Source organism: Thermobia domestica, chromosome 14 (assembly GCF_964235325.1).
Source record: "Thermobia domestica chromosome 14, izTheDome1.hap1.1, whole genome shotgun sequence".
Lineage (NCBI taxonomy): Eukaryota > Metazoa > Arthropoda > Insecta > Zygentoma > Lepismatidae > Thermobia > Thermobia domestica.
Genome location: NC_137467.1, coordinates 150804867 through 150830585, shown reverse-complemented (window position 1 = coordinate 150830585; position 25719 = coordinate 150804867). Strand labels below are relative to the sequence as shown.

At 34.8% G+C, this 25719-nt stretch overlaps 1 protein-coding gene across 2 annotated transcripts in view; it reads right to left on the bottom strand.

Moving 5' to 3' along the window:
* Nucleotides 1–25719, bottom strand: part of btv (dynein cytoplasmic heavy chain beethoven) — a 437347-nt gene that overhangs the window by 242508 nt on the left and 169120 nt on the right. For both annotated transcript variants that reach the window (XM_081739028.1, XM_081739029.1), the window contains exons 40-47: nucleotides 22068–22174; nucleotides 16424–16602; nucleotides 15681–15934; nucleotides 13971–14076; nucleotides 13601–13741; nucleotides 7992–8143; nucleotides 4379–4523; nucleotides 2005–2139 (exon numbers count right to left, since the gene is read on the bottom strand). In XM_081739028.1, coding sequence (XP_081595154.1) covers nucleotides 2005–2139; nucleotides 4379–4523; nucleotides 7992–8143; nucleotides 13601–13741; nucleotides 13971–14076; nucleotides 15681–15934; nucleotides 16424–16602; nucleotides 22068–22174 — 1219 coding nt within the window. The remainder of the gene's footprint in view (nucleotides 1–2004; nucleotides 2140–4378; nucleotides 4524–7991; nucleotides 8144–13600; nucleotides 13742–13970; nucleotides 14077–15680; nucleotides 15935–16423; nucleotides 16603–22067; nucleotides 22175–25719) is intronic.

Sequence of the window (25719 nt, the reverse complement as noted above, 5' to 3'; positions counted from 1 at the left end):
GTAGATTATTTAAGTGTTGCCAAAAACACAATATACCAGAATATTACGACGGGCCGGTTTTATGTGCCGCACCCTGTATTATTTCATACAGCTAATGCAGCCTACAGATAGTACATACATTAGGTTATTTTTCGACATAGTCTCTATATCGGTTGAGGCATTTGTTGCACTGTGGAATGAGTTTGAAGATTCCCTTATGGTAAAAATTCCGTCCTTGTGTGTTCAGCTACGTTGTCACGAAGTGTTTCACCTCTTCATCTGAAGCGAAGCGACGGCCTCCTAGGTGCTCCTTCAAGTGTGGTGCTCCCTATTCTGCCATCAGATGCCGTAACGTGATCTTCCTGTTCTCCTGAATCAGCTTCTCCACGCGAGCTGTGTTCAAATCTCTTGATGCCGTGCAGGGTCGGCCATTTGCGCTCCTCATCGGTGATGTTTTCTCTACTAACTGCAAACTTTCGAAACCATTCTGCGACATCGACATGCTAACCTGACATTACACTCTCTCCGTAAACCTTTACCAGCTGCCGGTGAATTTCAGCCGCGGTTATATGTTTCGTCCACAAAAATCAAATAACTAAGCAGGCTGATCTTGATAAGAGAGGACTACAATCCTCTTGGGACGATCCTCTTATAAATCATCACTCTCCAGCTCTACTTCAGTCATCCGATAACTCAGAAGATAAGGCCAGACTCCTAGCTACATCATCTCCAGAAGCAGGCGCTTGGTTCCATGCTATCCGGTCACCTTCTTTAGGATTTCATCTTCCCAATGACAGTTTTCGAATTGCCAGTGCACTGCGTTTGGGAGTAGATGTTTGCGAGCAACACAGATGTCCTGCCTGTAGAAGTGTCGTAAACAAGAAGGGCCTTCATGGACTCTCCTGTGCCAACAGTGCGGGCAGACATTCACGCCACTCCAGCGTCAACGACATTATCATGAGGGCACTAATTTCAGCAGGCGTTCCTTCTATACGCGAACCATTAGGATGCAGTCGTGCAGACGGTAAGAGGCCAAGAGGCCAGATAATATGACCCTAATACCGTGGAAGAAAGAAAAAGTACTTCTATGGGATTTTACTTGTTCCGACACCTTCGCCCCTTCAAATCTACATTCTTCCTCAGTACAAACTGGCAACGTGGCTGCTCGCCGTGAAACACAAAAACGCCAGAAGTACAGCAATTTACTCGAGAAATATCATTTTGTCGCTATAGCTATCGAATCAGATGGTTCCTGGGGTCCCGAAGACCTTAACTTTATAAAAGAAGTCGGTCGCCGCATTTATTTATCGTCAGGAGACACTAGAGCAGCCTCTTTCTACTGCAAGGCAGTACAAAGAGGGAACGTTGCATCAGTTTGAGGAACGCTACTCTCTGGTAAGGAACTGGAGGAGATCTTTTTGCTGTAATCATCTCGGCGAAAGTTTGAAAGTGCTGTTGCAAAGCTTTAATATATATTTTGCATAATGTACTGTAAATAAACTGTCGGTATAGTGTGTATATAGTAGAGAAATACTTCACAGTCAAAATATAAACGTTAGAAGCATCCATAAATAAAATGAAGAATACAATATGGGAAAGATGTAAATACAAATTAACTGTACTGTTGTATTGATAATAAATTGCTTGTTTTTCTACTCAGCAGACTTCTTCGCGAGACCGGTTTTCCACACGAGTATTCGTTAGTGTTTACTTACAACTAGCGCCATATCTGTCTGAAACTCTGAAGAGTTGCCAACTCCATGGATTAAAATTACTGCACATTCCTTATTCCTCTATAACAGACGAAACTCTCGAAATATCGGCCTTGTAATCTTTGTTTCTGAGCCTCCCTCGTGTTTGAAAATAATACACCTCATAAATAAGAGAAGAATCATCTAAGTTATTTTGTTTCAAACCATTATTGAGGCTCTTTTTCAACTACACAGCCAACAACTTACATAATACTACATGGATCGACAGCAATAATTATTCTACTTTCGATGCTAGAATTCCTAATATATTTACCTCTAGAATATCGTCCAAAGCAATGCTCCCTTTGGAGTTCATATCGTATCTCATTAATCCGAGGCACCACCGTGTTAAATCTCTTGGAGTAAACAGATAATGGCTCTGGCTCATGGGAGTAAAGGAATTTTTCACCTAAAGAAACACAAACAACAAATTGCATTAGTACATTGCGAAAGCTTATGTTCCTGTCTAGGGTTATTTGTTGATTTTTGCAGCAAATATACACAGTTGTACTCCTTTCGAACACTCCTGACGGTTGTTGTATTATCATTATACTAACGAATGGAGGGAACAACACGTCAATTCCTTTATAGGTGCGACGTACCGTGGCGATGTACTTTTTTCTTTCTTTGAGTATCATTGTATTCGCACCTATAAACGAATTGGTGTATTAAAAATCAGCTGTTTCCTACATTCGTTAATATAATGATAATACAACCGTCACAGGTGCTCTAAAGGTGTACACTAGATTGTCCAAGCACAACAGGAAATTGTGGTACAAACCAAGTGATCTGAACGAAAGAACAATGAGATCAAGAGTGAGAAGGTGTACGACTGTTCAGAGAGCGAACTAGGTAGTGTTGTGGTTAACGTATGGGCACGGTAAGCTTAAGGTCTCGGGTTCGAGTTTTCGGTAAAGTGATGCGCTTTTTTACTCTTTGTGTATCATGATGTTAGGTAGGTTAGTAGAGTAGAGTAGTGTAGGTTATGATTTGTATATTGCATTTACAAGTATTCGCAGTGCTACGAGTTCCTATTGTACTTGCACTGGTTTCACATTAGTAACGCTACACTTATAAACACAAAATACAGTCTTTGTGCAATGTGCAGAAATACTCTGCCGGCGGAAAATAATATCTATTACAGTCTTTCTTTACATGCACTTACTTGTTTTAGTCGTCATATATTATTCGTAATAACCATACACTTGAAAATATAAAATACATGATTAACAAATGAGTTACTGGTTGGAAGACTACACAAATAAATTCAAAAGTGAGATAAGCACTCTACCAGGAAGCACTGCCAGCCTCTCAGTACGAAAAAACTAACTAATCAATTTACTTATATTTGCGAGCTGCTGTAACACAATGTGTGGGGAACTATAAAAAATGACACGCCCATGAGAGAAGGAGGTTTTCTTGACCAAAAACAGAGGAAGAGAATCTGGAATCTAGTTCTTAATTGACATATTTCCCGAAAGTTCACTTAAAATGACGGAAAGTATATCTGAGTCTCAAAAAAGTAGAAAAATCGTAACTTCCTGAACTATTTTATTACTCAGATATTCCTCGTGAAATTGAAATGACTTTACGACTGTCTGACTGATTACTTACATACATGCATTACAGACATACATACATACATATACACATACATTACTGATTACTTACATACACTACATACACACATACATACTTATATACATACAAACTCAAAAATATTTATTATTTATCTTTTAAGTTTAACGCCTTACAATTATATTCCGAGATTACGGGAGACTGATGATAATGAACAAAATCGCAGAATGAAGAAAATGAAAAGAATCTGAGGAACACAGCGGAAACACACGTTAGTTAGCATTTGCGACGCGAGAGACAGGATTCGATCTCCATTTATTTATTTATACATATTTGTGAGTATTACTGGCATCTATGGCCTTAGTAAGTCCGTCACGTATGAGAGATGACTTCCCTCGGTGGGCACACTATCCGAGGAGAGGAATAAAGGACTGAGGGAGCAAGAAACAGGCCTGGAACCTGTATGTTAGGTATATACCCGGCATTTGTCTAGTGTGAATGAGGAAAACTCAAGAAAAACTTCACTCAGAATAGCTGATCTGAAAAAGATGTTACACCTTTTCGACCGACCCCACCGAGAATCAAACCCGGGACCGTTCGCACGAACTGAATCCCCAGTGAGTGAAACAGCGATATGTAAAGTTTGGATTAAACGTTAAACTATAAGCTGACATCTCACAAGTCAAGTCTTGTCACGTTTGAAATGAAATGAAATCTGAGTTTTACGTCCCACGGTTATGCCGGTTAGGCTAAAGGAGACGGTGATTATGAGAAATGAATGAAATGGTGGAATGAAGAAAGTGGGAGGAAACGGGAGAACCCCGAGAAAACCCACACACACACGATGTTTGTCCACCACAAAGTTCACTTGGCGGGGGCTGGGATCGAACCCGGGACCCCAAGCACCAGAGGTGAACGCTCTACCACTGAGCCACCGCGGCCCCAACACGTTTGAAAGACACCTTACATTTCAAACAAACAATAAAAAGTATTGTATCAAACAAATTAATATTGTGTACCTTAATTTTACCCTGAATTTCGCAAATGCAATCATTCTTAATATCACTTACCTCGTCGTAGATCTGAATCATCGTGGAAGCCAGCTGAGAAACTCTACTCGCAGACATCCATGATGGTTGTTCAGGCAAACATTCATTCATAATGTGTGTTAAATACGTGGTATATATAGTCCTCAGTTGTTCCTTGTCGGGATAACTGAAAATAAATAAATACGATAAGTATAACTACTAGAAAGAAATAGATCGAATGAATTGTTGCAATACTTACTTACTTATTTTAGTAATTCTTGCAAAAGTTGTATTTTCTAACTTTCGGTCCTGACTCCATACCTCTTTGCTAAACCAACTGCACAAGAAAACTTGTAATTCGAGAACACGTGACAAATTGCTGGAACAGCTCGAAACTACTTTGTTTTTAATGAATTTTTCTTACATTTTAAAACTATTCCTCGTTAAAACTTACATCTAACAATAATTTTGACAAAAAGTCACAAAAAATGGACGCTTTAAAAAATAAAAAACTTCCGAAGAATTAGTGAAGTATGAGTGTATTTGAACAGTTCAAGTACCTGCATCACCATGGCTTCCTTGTTCCGGAAATCAACAGAACGAGAGTACTGTTAAAATAGCATTGTTGTAACAATTTATTTCCTAAAAAATAACAATATTTTAAAGCAGCCAGTATATAGTGTTTACACTAGGATATAGAGTATATAGAGTTGTATCAATCAGCAAGAATTAATTCAAAAGAAGGGGGAAAGTTAACAACCGTGCTGTCTACCAACCAAAAGACTAAAGATAAAAGAAAGAGTGTACTACGAGAGCGTTTTCAAAAGTTTCCCCTCTTATCAACTTTGAGAGGTGATAGAAAGAAAACAGTGGTGTTACTTTTCGACATAATTTCCCTTGAGTTCAATACACTTTTTATATCTTTTGACTAATACGAGGGTCACAATTTATATTTTCAGCCTAACAATGAAACAAATGAAAAAAAAAAAAAGTAATCTGTCATCGAAAATTGATTTGTTTTTCCAAATATTCTCCTTTATGATCAATACACTTTTGCATTCGTTCAAACCATTTGTCAAAGCATTTTTTCCGATCTTTTTGAGACAACTCCATAATATGGTTTTCACACACCAATGGCTTCTTACGCCGACGAAAATCGTTGTCCACGCAATTTATTCTTGACATTCGGGAACAAGAAGAAGTCATTGTGTGCCAAATCAGGACTGTACGGCGGATGACCCATGAATTTGATTTTTGAGAGTTCAAATAGTCAGTTGTTGCACGAGATGTGTGAGAGCTCGCATTGTGTTAGTGAAGAATGATCCGACGGCGCTTGTTTGTTTTCCGTATTTGACCGAAGACCTCCGGCAAACAAATTGTTGTGTACCATTCAGAGTTGACCATTCTACGTTCCTTGAAAGGGCCAGTTGCCATATAACCAGTTTTCTCGAAAAAAAAAAAAAAAAAAAAAAAAAAGACCGTTTGTTTCGATGTGCTTCGAGCGCGAACAACTTCTGTTAGATGTGGTTCATCCTGAAACACCCATATAGTCGACTGCTGTTTACGTTCCGGCTCATATGCATATATACATGATTCGTCACCTGTTACAATCGTATGTACGTGTTTTGAAGCACCGCCATTGCATTTATTGAGCATTTGAGTGCACCAATCGACGCGAGCTTGTTTTTGAGATTTATCAAATTATGTGGGATCCAACGAGAACAAACCTTTCTCACAGCTAAATGATCATGTAATATTTTATATATGCTGGTGGAACTAATGCCTGGGGTTGCCTCAATCTCACAGTATGTCATATGACGATCTAGCAGTATTAGGTTGTGCACAGCATCATGTTTTCTTGAATAACAACGATTTTGGACGACCTAAGCGAATTTCGTCAGTGAGCGAATGGCGGCCACGAGTAAAATCGTTATATCAGCGTTTCACAGTGGCAAAGGATGGGGCTTCATCGCCAAATGTGGAAGTAAGTTGATCGAAGCACTCTTGTCTTGATAATCCACGTCGAAAATCGTAATAAATCATCGAAAATTTTCACGAGTTAATTCCACTTTTCTGTTGCCACGCAATTTTCAAATCAACGTAAACAACACAAATAAAGCTATTGACATAACATTTGAAATACGTTATGGTTAACCATATCAAACGTTTCTAGGCAAACAAAAAATAGCGCCTAACTACAATCAGTGTTGCCAAGGCTCAAAATATAAATAGTAGCCCTCGTATGTGTATCCCTGTGAAAAAGTAATCAGAACTCTTGTCTGCCAAATGGTTTATTAATGACGTCTTTCAGTTCATTATAGTCCAAAAGTTTTACTCCTCGAAGATCTCTCTTCAGTTCCGAGATCGCTTGGTGTTATATCTGGACCCTAGAGTGGATGCTGAATCTTCTTGATGCCATAGTTTTTCACTGCAGTCTTGGCAGCAACAACCGTGTGGACTGAAGCACTGCCATGGAGATATAAACACCGCAACTCAGTTTTGTTACAGCGACTGATTTAGATAACTATCTCCAATGAAATGACTCAGCTAAACACATGAAACTTATACACTATTTCTCTCATAGATGACATTATATACAATGAACGACTTATTAGCAGTGGTGCGATATTTTAATATCAGGAACTTTCGAAACACCCTCGTAGAAGTAAATATGCCACCCTTAGTTATTAAAGCAACAACACCGAGAGTTTAACATGTCTTGGAACCCACTCTCACGACAAAGAGATTGCTCGAAAGGTACACATTACGAACAGCATATTTGTTCTACAAACAAGAGATGTAACTGAAAAGATAACCAATTTATATTATTGCTCAACTTAACAGTTAAAAGTACGAAAGAAATGAGAAATACAATGAAACTTGTCAAAATAGTTAGCCACATTTGATTATACAGAAAATGTTCAGTTATTGAGGTGGCCAAGTTAACGATGTAATATTAGCATTAGCTATCTACATTGACCTACAAACAAGTGACATACATTTAAGAAACGAGAAATAGATGAAACTTGTCTAAATAGTTGGCCATCCTTAGTTTTCTAGAAAATGCCAACTTATAGAAGGTATCAACTGAACAAAATTCTAGTAGCAATAATTACCTAAATGCTTCAACACGTATGCGACATAACTGAAGAGGCAACCAATTTAGAATACAGGACGAAAAAATGAAATGAAATCTTTGAGTTTTACGTCCCACGGTTATGCCGGTTAGGCTAAAGGAGACGATGATGATGAGTAATGAATGAAATGGTGGAATGAAGAAAGTGGGAGGAAACGGGAGAACCCCAAGAAAACCCACGCACACGGTGTTTGTCCACTACAAAGTTCACTTGGCGGGGGCTGGGATCGAACCCGAGACCCCAAGCACGAGAGGCGAACGCACTACCACTGAGCCACCGCGGCCCCTAGAATACAGGACGAATTAACAGGTTGAAACGTATTGAAGAAATGATAAGTAAAATTAAACTTGTCTAAATAGGTGGCCTCCTTTGGCTTTACTGAAAATGCCAACACACACAATTAGCCAATTAAACAAATAGTAGCATCAATTGCCTATATGGATGTATACATATGAGGCAATATTCATGCCACCTCAATAGACTTTAATCCATCTTTTATGAAGTTATTAAGTACTTACTTGATTGAATATATGTTGACAACAGACGTAAACCTAGGGCTTAAAAGGTGTCTTCCCATCTCACTTCCTGCTGTCATCGTACCCACAATCTGTACTTTCTCTAGGCCAACCCATTCAAGGTTGTTATCATAGAAGCCATTGTACGTAATCACCTATGAAGTAAAAATTACAAATACACATATCTATGTATATAATTTTAAAACATCACTCTTACATTTGAATTCTCAACACAGTATACATAAACGCATATATAAACCTAAATAAATTCATGAAATTACATTTGAATTCCCCCATGACTAACGCAGGGCCGGTTCTACCATTTGTGCAAAACGTGCATTTACATGGAGCGGCAAAATCTGTCATAACTATATTATCTAAAATAAATATTTCTTGTTGGAATCATGTTTAGGTCTCATTACTTTAAGGTCACATGGACAGTAGTAAAGTTAATGGTCAAAAAAATCCCAGCATGAATTTTTTGATTGTTGTCAAACACAAGAAATCAATTCTCGTACAGTAGCGAACACGTTAGTGATCACAGTTTTGATATGAAAACTAATCTTGTCTTTGTCACAAACAAGTTCCTTATCATTGAAGGTGGAAACAATTTTTTTTTTTTAAATTTTTTTAACTGATGTAGAAGGAAAATCAAGAAATCAAGATACAAAGACCTGTTGCACTGGAATTGCAAACTGATATATTGAAATTGAAGCTCGATATTGAATTCTTTAAAAAGGATTACCATCTTGCCTCTACAGATGTGTTTGCTTTATCTTTCACAAACATAAAAGATTATTATTAAAAAAAAGAAAAGAAAAGAAAAGAAAGAAAAGAAAGACAGACACAATTTGTAGTGTTTAGACCTTTCTGAATGCGAGTGTTCTTTCCCTTCTCTTCGTTGTTTCATGATGGGGTAGTAAGGAGGCAGCAAATGATGCCATTCCAAGGGGTGGCAAATTAAGTAGGAGTGGCCCTGACCATATGGTTAGCGTATTGGCCTTTGGCGTGCTAGACCCCAGTCCGATTTTTGGTGGGAGTTCATGTTCGAATCCCACAAAAAGCTGACGGTTTACATCTCATGTAGCCTGGGTACTGAAAGGGGCGTCAAACCCCAATCAAACAATTAATTAAATAATTAATTAAACTACAACTAAAAATTAACAATTACCCTAAACCAGTGTTTCCCAACCTTTTTCAACTTGCGGCACACCCATATTTTATATATATATATATATATATATATATATATATATATATATATATATGGGTGATTCTGAAATTAAGGGGAATTTTCAGTCCCTCTGATTTTTCAGCCTCTAGATATGCAATATTAAAGTAACAAAGTTATTATTAAATAAAAAGTAATTAGTACTTTGTGTTCCCAGATTGTATTTTAACATTTATTTTATTTTTCTGCTTTTAAAAAAGCGAAAACTATGTGAAATGTAACCTCCGTGGAGTGTCCCCACCAGCATTTTTCAACATTAACAGAGGAGAAAAATATGTTTTCACTAGAAAATTCGTGAAAAATCCGCATAAGTTACTACTGTAAGACATCAATAATGAAACTACTTAGCAAGAAATTAAATTTTAAGGTTATTTTCATGGCCTATTTAATGCGAAAATATTGTCCCTGGGTTGTGAGGTAACCTCCATGGAGTACCTTTAAAATTACCAGAAACTCTACTAGGAAGCAACACTGTCCAGTCTCTAGATCTGAAAGTGAAGCTCAGAGCAGCCATTTTGTGAGTGATATGTTGATAAGTGTGTATGCAGTATTGTGTTCGTGAAAAATCTTCACATCTTGTGGAAAATAGGTGCGTACTCTTTGATCTTGTAACCTCCATGTATTTGCTAGTTTTATTATTAAAAATGTTGAAAATGTTTTTTCAATTGATTATTGTTAAAATAGCAGTTTTCCTACTAAAAATGAAGTCATTGCATATATAGTCTTCTAGCTTTGAGTATCAGACTGTCTGAAGTGCACTTTCGTAACCTCCATGGAAGTAACCTCCATGGTTTCTATCTAGCATGGAGGTTACACATGATCCATGGAGGTTACCATAATGAGCATTTCATGATATTATTATAAAAAATAGTTATATATTTGAGTTACTATGAGCTTCTTATTGAAATGCTACCTATTAGAGCTACCCGGAGGAAAAAATCCAAAAATTCCATCATATGTTTGGTAAACATGCTACTATTAATATAAATTACATGTTGTTTTCAATAATATATGATTTGGTTGATGAATATTGAATTAAAATTTAATTAAATGTTTTGCATGAGTAAAATTTCGAAATAGAACATCTGTACCATTTGTTGTTGCTTATCTCTTTGAACAAAAGCACTATATGTTTGAAGTTAGGTGTTAGGATGTGCACTTTGTAGAGTCCAAACTAATAAAAACAGGTTTGTTGCTGATTAAACCTGGATTATTAAAATTATTGATTTACTTTTTTATTTTATAGAGAGAATGGCACCAAGAAAAAAGGAATGGTAGTGAAAAGGTAACAATGGAATCAAATAAAAGCGTTAATTGTGGAGAGGAAAAGCCAAGTAAGGTATCAGAAATAGAAAAATGAAAAGAGAATCAGAAAGACGAAGAAGAGAAAGAATAAAAGCAGGTCCTGTATTATACGAAGAATTCAAAATAAAAGAGAGAGATAGATACAAAGTCAGAACTACAAGCGGAATGATTTTAAAAAATAGCAGACATGAGTAAACGAGAGAAAAGAGCCCAGAGAAAAAAATATGTAAAAAAGTTAGAATGCATAAAGAAAAGAAGAAACGAAGAAAACAAGGAAGCAGTAAATAAAATGCTGGAAGAGGCAACTCTTCCTGACAGTGATAATGGTGGTAACAATCGAAATGTCGTAACGAATGATATTGTTGGCCCTAATTTTGAACGGGTAGAAACCAGCCGAAAGAAAAGTGGTCAGAAAATTGCAAAACGAAATAAAACTAACAAGGAGAAAGCTGACTTTGGTAAATGAGCTTCGGGGTCATTTTTCGCGAAGTGCTAGTGCTTATTTAAAGTGTTAATATTACAAACTGGGAGAGCGCAACAGCCAAAAATAACGGAGAAAAAGCGTCTTGAAGTTTCCGACTGGCCGCATATATCGTACGACGCATGAAGTTATCAAGTGACGGCGTATCAGATTGAGGAATATCTACGAGTCACGTGCAAAGGGTGCCGGGTTCGATTTCGGCCCGAGTCAACCTTACTTTTTTTGCTTCAACCAAAAAAGTAGCCATTTGTAGCTACAAGCAAACCAATTATTCTCCATATGTTTATAATGAATAAAACAATAGATATGTTGAAATCAGTTGTAAAATCCTTTAATGTTCCATGTTAAATATCAACAAAATGTAATCTATTCCGTAAATATATTGGTATCACGAGTTATATTATGGTTGCCGCAGTCATTGTGTAAAAAATGTTCTTCACGCTTCGTGTTTACAACTGTTGACAGTGTGCGAATTATAACTGAAATGCGGGGGGGGGGGGGCATCTCCTTTGGTTATAGCTACCAAAGGGGAAGGAAGTGCCGTCAAGTGACATGGGGGGGAAACACATTGGTATTAAATATGCGCAGACTAAGCTGCTTTCAATGTAATCCTAACACTAAATGCGGTCATTTTCATGAGGGACAATACAACTCTGTGCCTGTTGCACAGAAAAAAATCCGTTCTCCGGACAGCGGTAACAAATATATGGTATCCTCTTGCTTACTATAGAAATCAGTACGGAGCATACGTTATCCGCATGCTACATAGGCACTGCCCTTAGATGTTACATCATGTCGTTGCAGGATGTCTGACATCTAACAGTCTTCCGTATATCACATGCATATACTTATGTTACATTCCTCAGCTATGTGTTATATACGTCCGTTTGTATGTGAGATCCTGACCGCCGGCATTGTTTCATACGGAAAGTACGTATAGATGGAACACTTACACAGAAAGTATTATAAAACATGCGTTTTCAGTTATAAGTCTGCTGTACGTTAAGTCCAAAAACTATAGGAATTACGCATGTAACCTTTTTAAGTACGCCACCTACAATTTTTTTCTCAGTGTGTTTCAACCATAGAGTGTTAACAGCATTTATGAACTGCTACAACTTGTTTTCAGATCTTCGTACTCTTACTCTAACCTAACGATGTTCAGAAGTTTCATTATAGTTACGTGTTAAAAGTTCCGTATTTTTACTTAACTACTGCACCCAGTACCAAATAAATCTCAACAAACGTTGTGTTATCAAGATGTGTAATCCGCCAGTGACAACGAAAACTATGCCAATTTTGGGGGGGATATCGACAGAATTTACACAGCAAACTCTTTTGATATATTGAAATTATGTATTCCAGAAACACCATCAGACATTACGTGGCCTTAAAATGTCTACTAACATCGAATAAATTGAGTTTTTTATTTCTTCAGAATAGAGGCAGAACTCATAATTGTGTTTCCCTGAAAAGCAAATAGAGCCACTTTTTATACTAAAGACCTTGTTGCGGGATTGGAACAGCTTTTCTTGGTAAATAGAACATTCCGGTTTACGTTTACTGCAATTTTAGTTATGCGCACAAATCTATATTAAGCATTCAATTCAAAATATTACATTGTCTTACATTTTACCAGTGAATAAAACTTAAATATATCTTCACTGGGTATGTTTTGTAACCTCCGTGGATATTAATGTAACCACCGTGTTTGTCAAAATAATAAATTACCATTTTTTTAAAAAAAATATATATATATTTTCTTGACCTCATCCACTGTAATGATTGTATTTGTTTAGCCCTTAGGTGTGTAGAAAATAAATTATACATTATTTCTCCGATTTTTAATTTTAAGATTTTTCCAATGCTAAAATTCCCCTTAATTTCAGAATCACCCATATATATATATAAAATTACTATTATTATTTGTAAATATAAAATATTGTGGTATTTTTATGTGATTACTGATCTCCTAACAGTTAAGAAAGCTCTATCACTGATTTTCCCCCGTGGTAAATCATTATGCTTATTTTTCATTCTAATTTTAAAATAGAAAACAATTGTAATGAAATATAGGACTCGGGTTTTTAAAAATCCACTTTCTCTTTCGAAAACTGTATCTAACCTTTAACTAAAAGGGAAGATCACTAAATAACGAATAAATAAACAAATCTCCTATACTTTTAAAACACAAATGTAGATAATTTATATGCATATTTGCTTTGTTGAATTTATTGAATCATGTGTTAAAATTTCGAGTTGCGAAATAGTCTGCAGCAATAAAGAAGCAATAATGGTCATGATAATGATAAATGCGTTTTCCAACATTAAAAATGTACAGAAGAGTAACACAGTATGAAACTTAAAATTGTAGATTTATAGTAGAGGTTCATAGTAATGTGAAATACAAATATACATTTTCCCTTGTCTTGCAATTTGATTCCTATAGAATTAATAATTTATTTCGATTTCCTCGCGGCACACCGGTTGGGAAACGCTGCCCTAAACCATAATTCAGAACTTCTTTTTTAATTGTTTAATCAAAACTTTAGCGAATCAATTTTAAAAAGCAGATGATTTATAAACAAAACATACCTGTTGCAAAAATGCAATTAACATACTCGTTCCCCATTTGTCTGGTCTGGCCAAGTTTAAATCTTTAAAATATAAAATAAGTCGGTCACAGTTCCTTGGTCTATATACACGTCCAGTGTTGCTGGAAATCACCATGCAAACCTACAACAATGAACAAGTGCGTTTATTACAGTTTTAACTTCTTAAAAAGAACTGAAAGAAATAAAGCAAATATCAAATAATATAGAAAATAATGCATAGAAAAATAAAATCAAATAGAAAATTGTCTATGCTAATTATTATGTTCTATTATAACATACATTACAGTAGAAAATCTCATGAAATTAAGAAATTAATTACAAAACAAGCTCGAATAAAAGTATATATATACCTGACTCAATTTCTGTAGCACATGTTGAGGTGTAATTTCTGCACTACAATGTACAGTTGCAACTTCTGTAGACCTCAATTTATCAAAGCAATATTTCAGTATCATACTGAAACAGAATAAAAGTACATAGTATGAAATATATATTAATGCACGTTATCAACAAACTACAATGACCAATATGTTTGTTCTACTAATTTATTAAGGTTTGTTTATAGGCAAAATTGAATTTAACGTATAAATGAAATGCAGAAATTCCGTAATGAGCAAAGAAGATATCAGGATGCACTGTGATTGCTGGACTCGGTATACAGTTGTAAGGAACATGTAGTTTAACAGAAAGCACTAACATTCTTAAGGAATTATAACCATGAGCCTCTTATAGTTACCGTCATTCATGTCTGTCTGTGATACGAAATTCGGATTGGTAGAAATAGTGTAGGTTCACCGCTGATTAGTTGTTCAGAATGCAAATAATCCTATTATTATGTGCATCACTATATACATAGGGATTTTTGGCATTTTTCATTATTGCTAACTTTGAATTTGTTGCAGCCTTCAAATGTATTGTACCACCATCTCACCACAAAGAACTTAAGCGCATTCATTTTTATCATATCTTTAACATTAAGAAATAGGCGTCTTGCTTAACATCCAGTCTCTACTTATTACTGTTCTATGCCACAATAAATTATTTCAAATAAAAGATGAAGAGTAAGTATATTCACAGAATAATAATATAAATAATACACTTTACGAATGCAGGGTTCCCACCTATTTGGCGAGTCAAATTACCTGACTTTCCCAGGTTTTCCGGGTAACAATTTACAAATTTTCAGATCTATATATAATGTGAAAAGGCAACTACGCTTTCCCGACCAGGGGGGTTCCTCATCTACTAGGTGTATACATGTACATAATGTATATGTAGGTAAACACATTTTGAAAAAGAAACTAATTTATTTTACAAAGTATGTCTTAATAAATATCCGGGTACGGCGAAAACTTAATACTCTATTCACATAGTAATGCCGAGCAAGCGATAGCGAGTTAAGGCGAGTTAGTAACCAGGTTGTTTTCTTTCTTTACTAAAATTCAATGGGAATGCGGGCTAATGTTCTAGAACTATGCCATACTATATTTATTGTAGTAAACAAGATTAAAATCAAATACAATTTCTGAATTATAACAGAGATCACATTGATATCCATAATGTGACACGTACCTTTGCTAAAGCTTTGCTCTCTACAATAATGTTCAAAAACTTCTAAAACTCTGTCGCTAGATCGTAATGCACGTAAAGGCGCAATAACTATGCCTTCCAGAAACCAAAACTAAATGATTTTATGGATATTACTAGTAAATGCCTTGCTCTGAAACGTTTCTTCAGAAAATAAATATTAAATCACTCGCTGCAGTAGGAAGAATCGCTATATCTTTCAGGCATTTCTTATGTAATACAAAACAAACCAAAATAAAGATTTCAAGCAATGGGTTCTGGGAAGTTAAAACCCGATTTAAAATTTCCTGACTTTTCCAGGTTTTGTTAGCTTTAATTACATTCCCTGGCTTTTTTAGGACTTTTCTCGAGTAAGTTGAGTACCCTCACTTTTCCAGGTCAGTGAGAACCCTGAAATAAATAAATAAATAAATAAATAAATAAATAAATAAATAAATAAATAAATAAATAAATAAATAAATAAATAAAAATACCTTTTTCCACAACCACCAGGCCCAACAAGTAAAAACGGTTCTCTTTTGTCCGATTCAAGCCATGGTTGTAAGTGATCGATGGCCCTTTTCACATTTGTCGTCAGCACAAGTGGCAATGCATTCGCAGAGGAATTGATTTTAAATTTATTGTCATGGTCCATTGTATATATGTCTATACGATCCTTTCTTGCGTTGTAATAGCAGTCTAGAGGCACATCAAAGTTTGGATGGTATTCTCTGGTCCACTCGAACACCTGTTGAATCGTAAAAAACGTGAGTTTTACAAATTGATATTATTATTATTATTATTATTATTATTATTATTATTATTATTATTATTATTATTATTATTATTATTATTATTATTATTATTATTATTAATGTTAATTTATAATCCTAGGGACAGCCATATTCAGAACTTCCTCAAAATGAGAGTTAGTACATTCAGAAGCGTAAATATGAAAAAAGAAAAAAGAAAGAAAGAAAAGAAAAGATGTTCGTGTACTTATTTTAGCTTCAAATCGGTAATAATTTACAGCTTGACCTCTTATTATATATTCTACTCTTAAAGACATTATACTAATAAAGAAAGGAGATACCAACCTTTTCTCACTGGAAGCTAACTTCATAACTTTGTTCCTATATAAAATATGATTAAATAAATTTTATCACAAAATATAATACTATAATGCTAGTTAGACATTACACTTAAGTTCAATTCAAAATTTAACTATTAATCTTACCTGTTTAGTAAATTCTTCTCTTATGTTTTCTGGCAAGTTCCCACCAAGACCTCTAATAAGTGCAATAGTAAAGTGAGCTTTGTTTGTGACTCCTCTCAATTGTGATAAGCCATTCAAAACTACTCCCACCAGTGAAGTTCCAACCACTAATTCTCCATTCTGTTCCACCCACTGAACACCTGAAAAATAAAATTCCGTTTCGTGAATCATTTGTACAGTCAGCGACAAAAGTTCCTTCTGTTAGGTGAAATTTATTTTGGGAGTAACGGTGCTACAACTGCAATGTACAGAAAATCACATTCTTTTTAATTTACTGAAAAATGTACTAAAATTATACTTCCATTCTGAAGTAATTTATGAAACTAATTTTATCAAACGAAAATAACTTTTGTCCCTGACTGCTCAACACCTCAAATAACGCCATAAATATCATGTGTCAAATTTTGACATTATTTCCAGAATATCCCTGCATGGTTTATTTATCTATTTATTATTCTTATCAAGGAAAGCTTTCCATATCAACAGCAGAGGCGGGAAACTCAGTAAGGATGGTCCTAAAGACGTCCTACGCCTCAAACTCTCTCACCATCAACCTTAAGACGCTGAATTACAATAAAAATGTATTTTGAAATTGAATCGGCCTTTGAGCTAGTTTAACGTTCCTTTTTAGAATTCTGATTATATAAATGTGAATGTATAGCTTAATGTGTGATCCAAGCAATGTCAGAGATTCAAGCGATCTTGAATGATAAAAGATTTTTTTTTTTTTTTTTTTTTAAGTAGGAATAAGTAGGATTACTGGTATACATCTTTTCTGAATGTGCTTACACACCTGGACTCTTTTTCAATAAATGTGAAATGTTTCCTTAGTTATATGATGTTTATTAATTGTTATGTTTGGCCAGAGATGATCGATTCTAGCGTATTTTCTTTCTCAGACACATAAGGAACTTCATGTATTGCCTTTCCTTTTGAGCGCTTTTTAATACTTTTAATCCTACTATAGTTCCCGGACGACAGCCTGTAAACTTATGTTAAATCTGAGTGTCGTTCAGGAATGACACAGCTAGTTAAAATTTAAAATACCAACCAAAAATGAATTTTGTATACTTTTTTTTATTTAAGAAAGTAATTTTGAGTGCTTTGTGAATTATCTACTGGCAAATCTGATACAAGAATGCTTTTCAGGCATTGTAGAAAGAGAACTAAAGAAAGTGTATCATTATCATTCATTACATTCAAGCATTATTACTTTGCAAGAAATAAAGTTCAGGCATTGCAGAAAGAGAACTAAAGAAAGTGTATCATTATCATTCACCACACTCAAGCATTATTACTTTGCAAGAAATAAAGTTGCAATGATTATTCATATATGTCTTGCACGGAAACCGGCATTTTCTAGTAAATTGGTATTTTTTCTTTCATTTCTGGAAGTTTCAATCATTTAGAGTAAAAACTTAAAAAGATATTATTTTTTAAAATAACCCTTAGTTTTTACCAGGACACAGGACTTTGTCAATTTAAATATCCCTAGGATCGAAATTGTTAATTCTTGGCCATTCTGATATATAAAATATAAAATCAGTTTTTTTTATATAAAATATAAAACAATATACATAAAATCTGGAATTTGTTACTTTGTAGTATCTTCCACACATCTCAGTGAAGTAATTGCTGTAGAAGACAATGTTTCACGTAAGTTATGATAACACGATCGGTCAATCCAAGTTTAAAATCGCATGTTCTGTGGCGTACTGATAAAAACCTTTACATTCCATGTAAGAAAACAGATGTTTCTAGAATTCTTCCTTGTTTCTGATTCCACTTCCCGTTCAGTATCATTTAACTTTAATATGAACTTGGGAAATTTTGTGTAAATAAATTCTTCAAAACACTTTGAACTAAACCCACTGAGGTTTACGAAGCGACCTTTTTGAAAAAGATATAAGCTCTTTTATGAAGTATACAGATTTGTGTCATCTTTTGCTGAAATAGCTTTAAAAACTTATTAATGACGCATTCACTAGAAAATGCAACTAATTAAGAGTTTTCACAGGAGAATCTTTTGCATACTGCAGTATCCATTTACATCAGTTTGTTCTAGCTTTTGGTCTCGTTTGGGAAGTACTGAGATAATATACTGTTTTATTGTTGGCCACTGAGTTATAATCCAACGTCCTATAACCACAGTAGAATTCTAGTTCTCCTAAGATCAGCGAAGTCAAGCAGTATCAGATCCAGTCTGAGAAAAGATTGGTGACCACTTGTACTCCCCTCATTTGGCGTCCACTCAGCATACTTCAAAGAAAGAACTAGCTTACTCCAGTTTAGAAAGTCAGTATTAACGGCAACGGGGGCCGATGTGCTGACCACACATCTTCCCAAACGCATGAGTGGAACAAGCCAACTCGTAGGCCCAGGCTTTCTAACGGCTGTTCCGTCAAGATTTTTTTGTTATAGAGTTATGACCCTTTTAGCAGCCAACTGTGTTTCAACAAAAATGCAACGTAAACTCCATGAACGTATTACTTTTATGTACTTATTTCTGATTGAATAGTATCTTTCTATTTTCCTGCTGACAACCTGAATCTCTGCACCAATCCTACAAAACGACTTTCCCATACCAAAATCTATACTATTAAACATTTAGCCACGCGATAACTTACTTTTAAAGTTGAAATTAAAGGACCCATAAATGACAGAAGGCTGAGGACTTACTCATTCCTGGTATCAAGGTCATAACTAAAGACCGGATGTTCAGACAGTAAAAGCATGGAAAATACGCAAATAAACAGGTACTTTTATATATATATATATATATATATATATATATATATATATAAATGGCCACTAAAAGCGTGGAAAATAGCTATTTATGTTTTAAAAAGTAGCAAATAACAAAGTCATTAAAAGCATGGAAATACGTAAGCAAACAGGCGCTTATTTTAAAAAACAGGAAGTAACATAGGCACTATTGAAATTAAATCATACGTACTGTTTTAAATAATCTAGAAAAATATCACTATTTTTTAGTTTGTACAGAATATTCTAAATGGAGAAGCATAAGACGCTTTCCATGTGTATCTAATAAATCATCTACTTCTTCACACAACAGTCCAAATACCACTGTAGCATTTTACTATTTTATAGAACTATACAGGCAACAAGCCGAAAAAAGAAATTATTAGTCTGTTTCGAATGAAGGGATCTAATCCATTTTGCTATCCACAAGGAATTACTAATTGCAATTCCACATGATAACAATATATATATATATATATATGTGTGTGTGTGTGTGTGTGTGTGTGTGCGTGTGTGTTTCAACTTGTAAATTGATACTTGCGTTCTTAATCGCACAGTACGTGTAAAAAAAATTACAATGTTTTTTTTTAATTTACGGATATAACTGGAGCAACGTAAAAACTACAATGAAATTATAAGGACGGAGTATTAATAAATTTTATTCCAATGTTAAAAAAAGGACATTGAAGTGGACAACATTATTTTGTACTGTTTTTGGAAGTGTGAATTGTTCAAAATCAGAATATATTTCGTTAATTTGGTGATGGATATCTTGATGACAAAAAAACAATTTTTTAGGTAAACAGTGTAAGTGCGTTGATAGTTAATTAGGTTTCAGGCTGAAGTCTGAATGTAATCAATATTCGCAGGTGTCATTAAAAAAAAAAAAAAAAAAAAAAAAAAAGTCATTCTAGAAAACGTCAAGGTTCAAATTAATGTAAATTGTTCAATATAAAAAGATGCGCAAGAAACTAACCAAAAGCGAATTGAAATCCTAACTGAAAAAACGAGTACATAAGTGGACATCGAAAATCTCGTTGTGTCGTAAGACAACTTTTTTTTTAAATGTAAGTTGTATTTTTTCTTTTTTGTATACATTGTTACTTTCAAGTCCAAAGCTTAACGTTTAGTCTCCTGAATGATTGCTGAAAGCTGTCTTTTATGTTAGCTAATTCCTTCTCTGTGCGACATCATTTGTCTCAAACTAAATCCTATAATTACATGTAAATAAAACTCTATATTTATTTTTGTGAAAAGAAAGGAAACAAATAAAAAAAAAAAAAAAAACGCTTGCCTTTTATTTTAATTTTACCCAACATCTTTTTGAATTAAAAACAGGCAAAAATACTTGTCTTTTAATATTTTTACTTCCTTAATAACTTGAAAATCAAAATCTTATGTAACCCATTATTTAAACAAAACATCTGGATTGGAACATTTTGACCTTTGATATTATTGTCCATTAAGGCATCTGCCAGAATTATTCCCTCATATTTCTTGCGCCAGCACTTCTTTCATATATCATTTTGCGCTAAACAAAGTTCGTTTCATTTACTTTTCATTTCCTAGGAAGCGACACAAATCTTACAGAAGTAAGAGCCCTAGGTAAGTACTAATATAGACAACATAGAGCAATAGGCAAAATTAATGTTGCTGAAATTGAAGCATAAGCACTCTGTAAAACAACTTCAGCGCGTTCATTTTTTATCATATTTCTAACATAAAGAAACAGGCATTTTGGCTGAAACCCGGTTTCTAGTCATAACAAACAATCATTCTAAACCACTTTTTTACTAAAACTACAGCAAAGTCACGATTATCCGCGAGTGCCTCGAAAAATAAAAAAAAAAAATAACCTTGCTGCATTCGCGCTTAATTATTTTTCGTAAGTAGTTGCTGCGAACTGACACTCCACATGCAAGTAAGTGCTATGTTCTAAAACATGAAAATAAATTGCATTGTAAAAATCATTATTTCCAACAATAGCTTCGCAGTGCAACTCTACTCTGATAAGCAGAATCCGGTTGTTGTAAGATAACAGGAATTGGGAAGAGTGATTTGCGTGGTAGTAATTTACATTCATTGTTCACTGCGTAGTGAGAGTCCGCTGGCGACCACTGGAAAGCTAATTACGAATCTTACAAATACCATTTTAATTAAGTCAACAACCAGGAAAATACAATAGGCCCTACAATACGATGGTCGAAAATTACTGACAGGTTTACAGTGCAGTTTTTTATTTGTTTGTTTGTTTGTTTTCTGATCTTTATTTTAGTGATTTAGATGTAGAGGAAGGGAATTTTACAATTTTTAAATGTTTTTCTTTTGTACAATAGAATTGTTGTAATGCTAATATATATATATATATATATATATATATATATATATATATATATATATATATATATATATATATATATATATATATTTCGTATTTGCACCTAATTTTAAGTCATTTTCGGGTTATCCACGATTTTCCTTATCCGCAATGCCCTTGCCAAGCAATCCCGCAGATAATCGGGGCTTTACTGTATTTCGTTCCATCTAGTGTAACTAATCAGATGTGCCAACAGATGGGTTTTAGGGCGCGGTTGCGTACGTGAGATTTTTTTTGGGGGGAACACAATTTTTCACTAAAATAATAAATTTTGGGGAATCATGCATTTAGGGGGAAAAATGGTAGATTTTGGGAGGATAACAATACTTTATGGGGGGAGAACGATAAATTTAGGAGTTGCACTCAAGCCCTTGAGGGAATACCTCATACTCATAACTAAACATCATTCAAAGTTTATTCTCGCATTTTTCTTCTACGCTACATAGTTGTTCTTAATTTCCTTACCTTTGTAGAAATAGTCGTCAATATACTGTTCAAGGAATTTCGCCGAGTCCTCATCTTGTGCTCGAAGCCAAGCAGTCACAAGCGCTTTTATATCAATGTCTTCATCGCTAGCAAAAATAAATTAATAAATAAGGAATTTTGAACTCGACAGAAAATTGTGTGTGTGCAATGTTTATAACCTAAAAGTATATGACATAAAATGAAAGCATGAATATTTATTAATTTATAATCTAGAACGAAGATGGATGTAACCAACTGCAGCAGACTTATGGCATTAAGAAATGAAAAATGCAATAAAAAATAGTATAAAAGAGACAAAAGAAAAAGAATTGTAAACTTGATTCTGACTAAATAACACATGTAGAGGTATTATATCTTAAAATAATAGGGAGCACGGTGGCTCAGTGACACAGCGCTTATCTTTAGTTCGAACCCCGGTCAAGTAAGTTTGTAATGGACAACATCGTGTCCGTGGGTTTTCTCGGGTACTCCCGTTTCCTCCCACATTACAATTCCATTATTTTATCATCATTCACTTGCTTAAATCATGCATCTCCCTTAGCCTAACGGGCATAATCGTGGGACGTTAAACTAAAGGATTTCTTTATGATTGGCCGAACAAGTTGTTTTAATTTTTTAGCGTATCATTTTGTTGAGAGATTAAAGTAGGTTGGGGTAAGTACCACATGAATTTTGCACGGTCTTGACTGAGGACGTGAAAACTGTGATGGCTGTCCAAGCTACGACAAACTGGGTTTAATGTGCTGAAATAAACAAATACCTATTTTACCACATCGGTCTTACAATTAATATCAACAGTGCCGCATCGAATACGGATCTACGCAAATAATGGCCTATTTATCTTTTTAGAGCAATTTGATTTAGATTCAGGTAATATACAAGTGTATTTAGAAAGATTTCAAGCAACCTTATACGAGGGACGTTCGGAAATAATCTCCGATTGGTTAAAAAAGAAACACCAAAGTAAATAAGAAGATTTATTATATACAACATCTGAAAACTATTTTTTTGACTAATTTTTCAATATAATTTCCATAAACGTTCAAGCACTTACCATATCTATGCATTAGCATAGAAATTCCATTAGCATAAATATCTCTCTCCTGTACCTTCAGCCAGCCTGTGACTGCATGTTTCAGCTCCTCAAAATCACCAAAACGCTGATGTGGAAATTTATCCGAAAGCTCCAAGATTGTGAAACGTAGATCTTCACGAACTTTTCCATCAATTTTCTGAACGAGTTCATCAGTGACAACTGATGGCATGTCACTCCTCTCTTCGTTATGAATGTTTGTTCGTCCAGTTTTAAATGAACGAATCCATTCAGGAACAACTCCTTCATTCATCACATTCGGTCCATACACGGCACAAAGTTCCCGATGAATAGCTGCTGCCGAATACTATTTTGAAGTAAGAAAACGTGTAACAACTTGCACCTCGCACTTGGCGGGGTTTTCTATTGCAGCACACATTTTGAGACGCTACAAAAAGAGGAACTAGTGATCAGACAACCTTCAACCTATCACAGCTGGATGCAGACTGATCTACCGTGTACGTTTGTGCAAATCACGGACTGTTACTACCACATCACTACTTCACGCACAATGACCAATCGGAAGTTACTTTCCGAACGCTCCTCGTACACTGCTGACAATACTTTGTACACAATTCTTTGAAGATGTTTAATATTTTGGAAGAACTATAATTTTTATCAACAGTTAAAGAATAAGTTTTCTCTTTAATAGGAAAATTCAAAACCAGCCGAAAAAAAAAAATGAAATGAAATCTTTTAAGTTTTACGTCCCACGATTATGCCGGTTAGGCTAAACGAGACGGTGATGATGAGAGATGAGTGAAATGGTGGAATGAAGAAAGTGGGAGGAAACGGGAGAACCCTGAGAAAACCCACGAGCACGGTGTTTGTCCACCACAAAGTTCACACGGCGCGAGCTGGGATCGAACCAGGAACCCCAAGCACCGGAGGTGAACGCTCTCCACTGAGCCACCGCACCCCCTTCAAAACCAGCCGACATTTAATCTAATTTTCACAGTTACTGATGTTAAGATTTCGTCTATTAAGGTTATATTTTAATTATTACAATATTAGAAAACTATTTTGGATTTGGACGGAGGGAAAAAATTACTGGATACAAAAACACAAAATTGGTACATTGTAGGAGAATACAGGTTTACAGGAATATTTTTACTTACATGTAAGATTCACATTAATAGTTCTATTTTGACTTTCTTAAGTTGCAGAGGCAATCGAGTAAAGAGCTTTTCGCTTATTTGGTAGCACTTTTGTTTTCTTAAACAATCCACATTTCAACCACTTGTTGTAGTATTCTTTACAAACATACTATTAGTTTCAAATAAAACATACTTTATGTTATATGTTGTGTATATTTTAATTATAAACAAAACTAATGATAAATATGCACGACGTAAAACGTACAGTTGTTGCACTTCAAAGAATATTTGTCACGAAAGCTTAAAGAAACAACTTTTCCAAAGTTAGTAAGAACTAGAAAAAAAATGAAATCTTTTGAGTTTTACGTCCTACGATTATGCCGGCTAGGCTAAAGGAGACGGTGATGAAATAATGAACGAAATGGTGGAATGAAGAAAGTGGGAGAAAACTGGAGATCCCCGAGAAAATCCACGCACACAGTGTTTGTTTACTACAAAGTTCACTTGGCGCGAGCTGGGATCGAACCAGAGACCCCAAGTACCAGAAGAGGACGCTCTGGTATTGAGCCAGAACTAGAATATACATATATGTACACTCATGTCCAAAATGATTGTCGCATATCTATAACTGTCTTCTTGTAAGAATATAATTTGATAATGATTTTGCAGAGTACCTTTAATACTGATACTATCTGTATAATCGGGAAATGTATATTTGTGGTAAATTTCATAGGAAAATAATTATAAATACGAAAATTAGAATGAGTAAAACAAAATGTTGCTAAATGTACAAGAAAGTTTAATTTTCGTTTTATTGTTCTTATTTACTGCACTTTTGACATGAAATTTTCCACATACATGTCTCTGCCGATTATACACATACTAACACTATAAGAAATACCGGGCGAATTCGTTATCAAATTATATTCCCACAACAACATATTTATGGACAATCGACAATAATTTTGGACATGAGTGTACATATAAAAGATTACTAAAATATGATCTAGATAACAGAGTAAGGGAACGAAAGTAAAGGGTGGGTTTTTTCGGGATTTTCCCGTTTCCTCTCGCTTTCTTTATTCCACTATTTCATTCATTTCTCATCATCACCATCTCCTTTAGCCTAGCCGGCATAATCATGTGACATAAAATCTAAAGATTTCATTTTTTTACGCGAGGAATGTACTCAACATTTTCACAGAATGTGAAACGAGTGTAACATAAGTATTCTCATTATTTTGCTTGTTATATGATCCGAACGCACTCTCAATGTCAAAATATAAAGATGAAGTGTTAAAAGTGTTTGAGCTTGGTAAGTCATGAAACGGCGTAAGATTCAGGGGGAAAAAAACGTTAAATGAATTTGGTATTATGAAAGTAGAAATGAACAGAGGAAAAATGGTTATCTCTCCCCCCCCCCCCCCACAAAAAAAAAGAT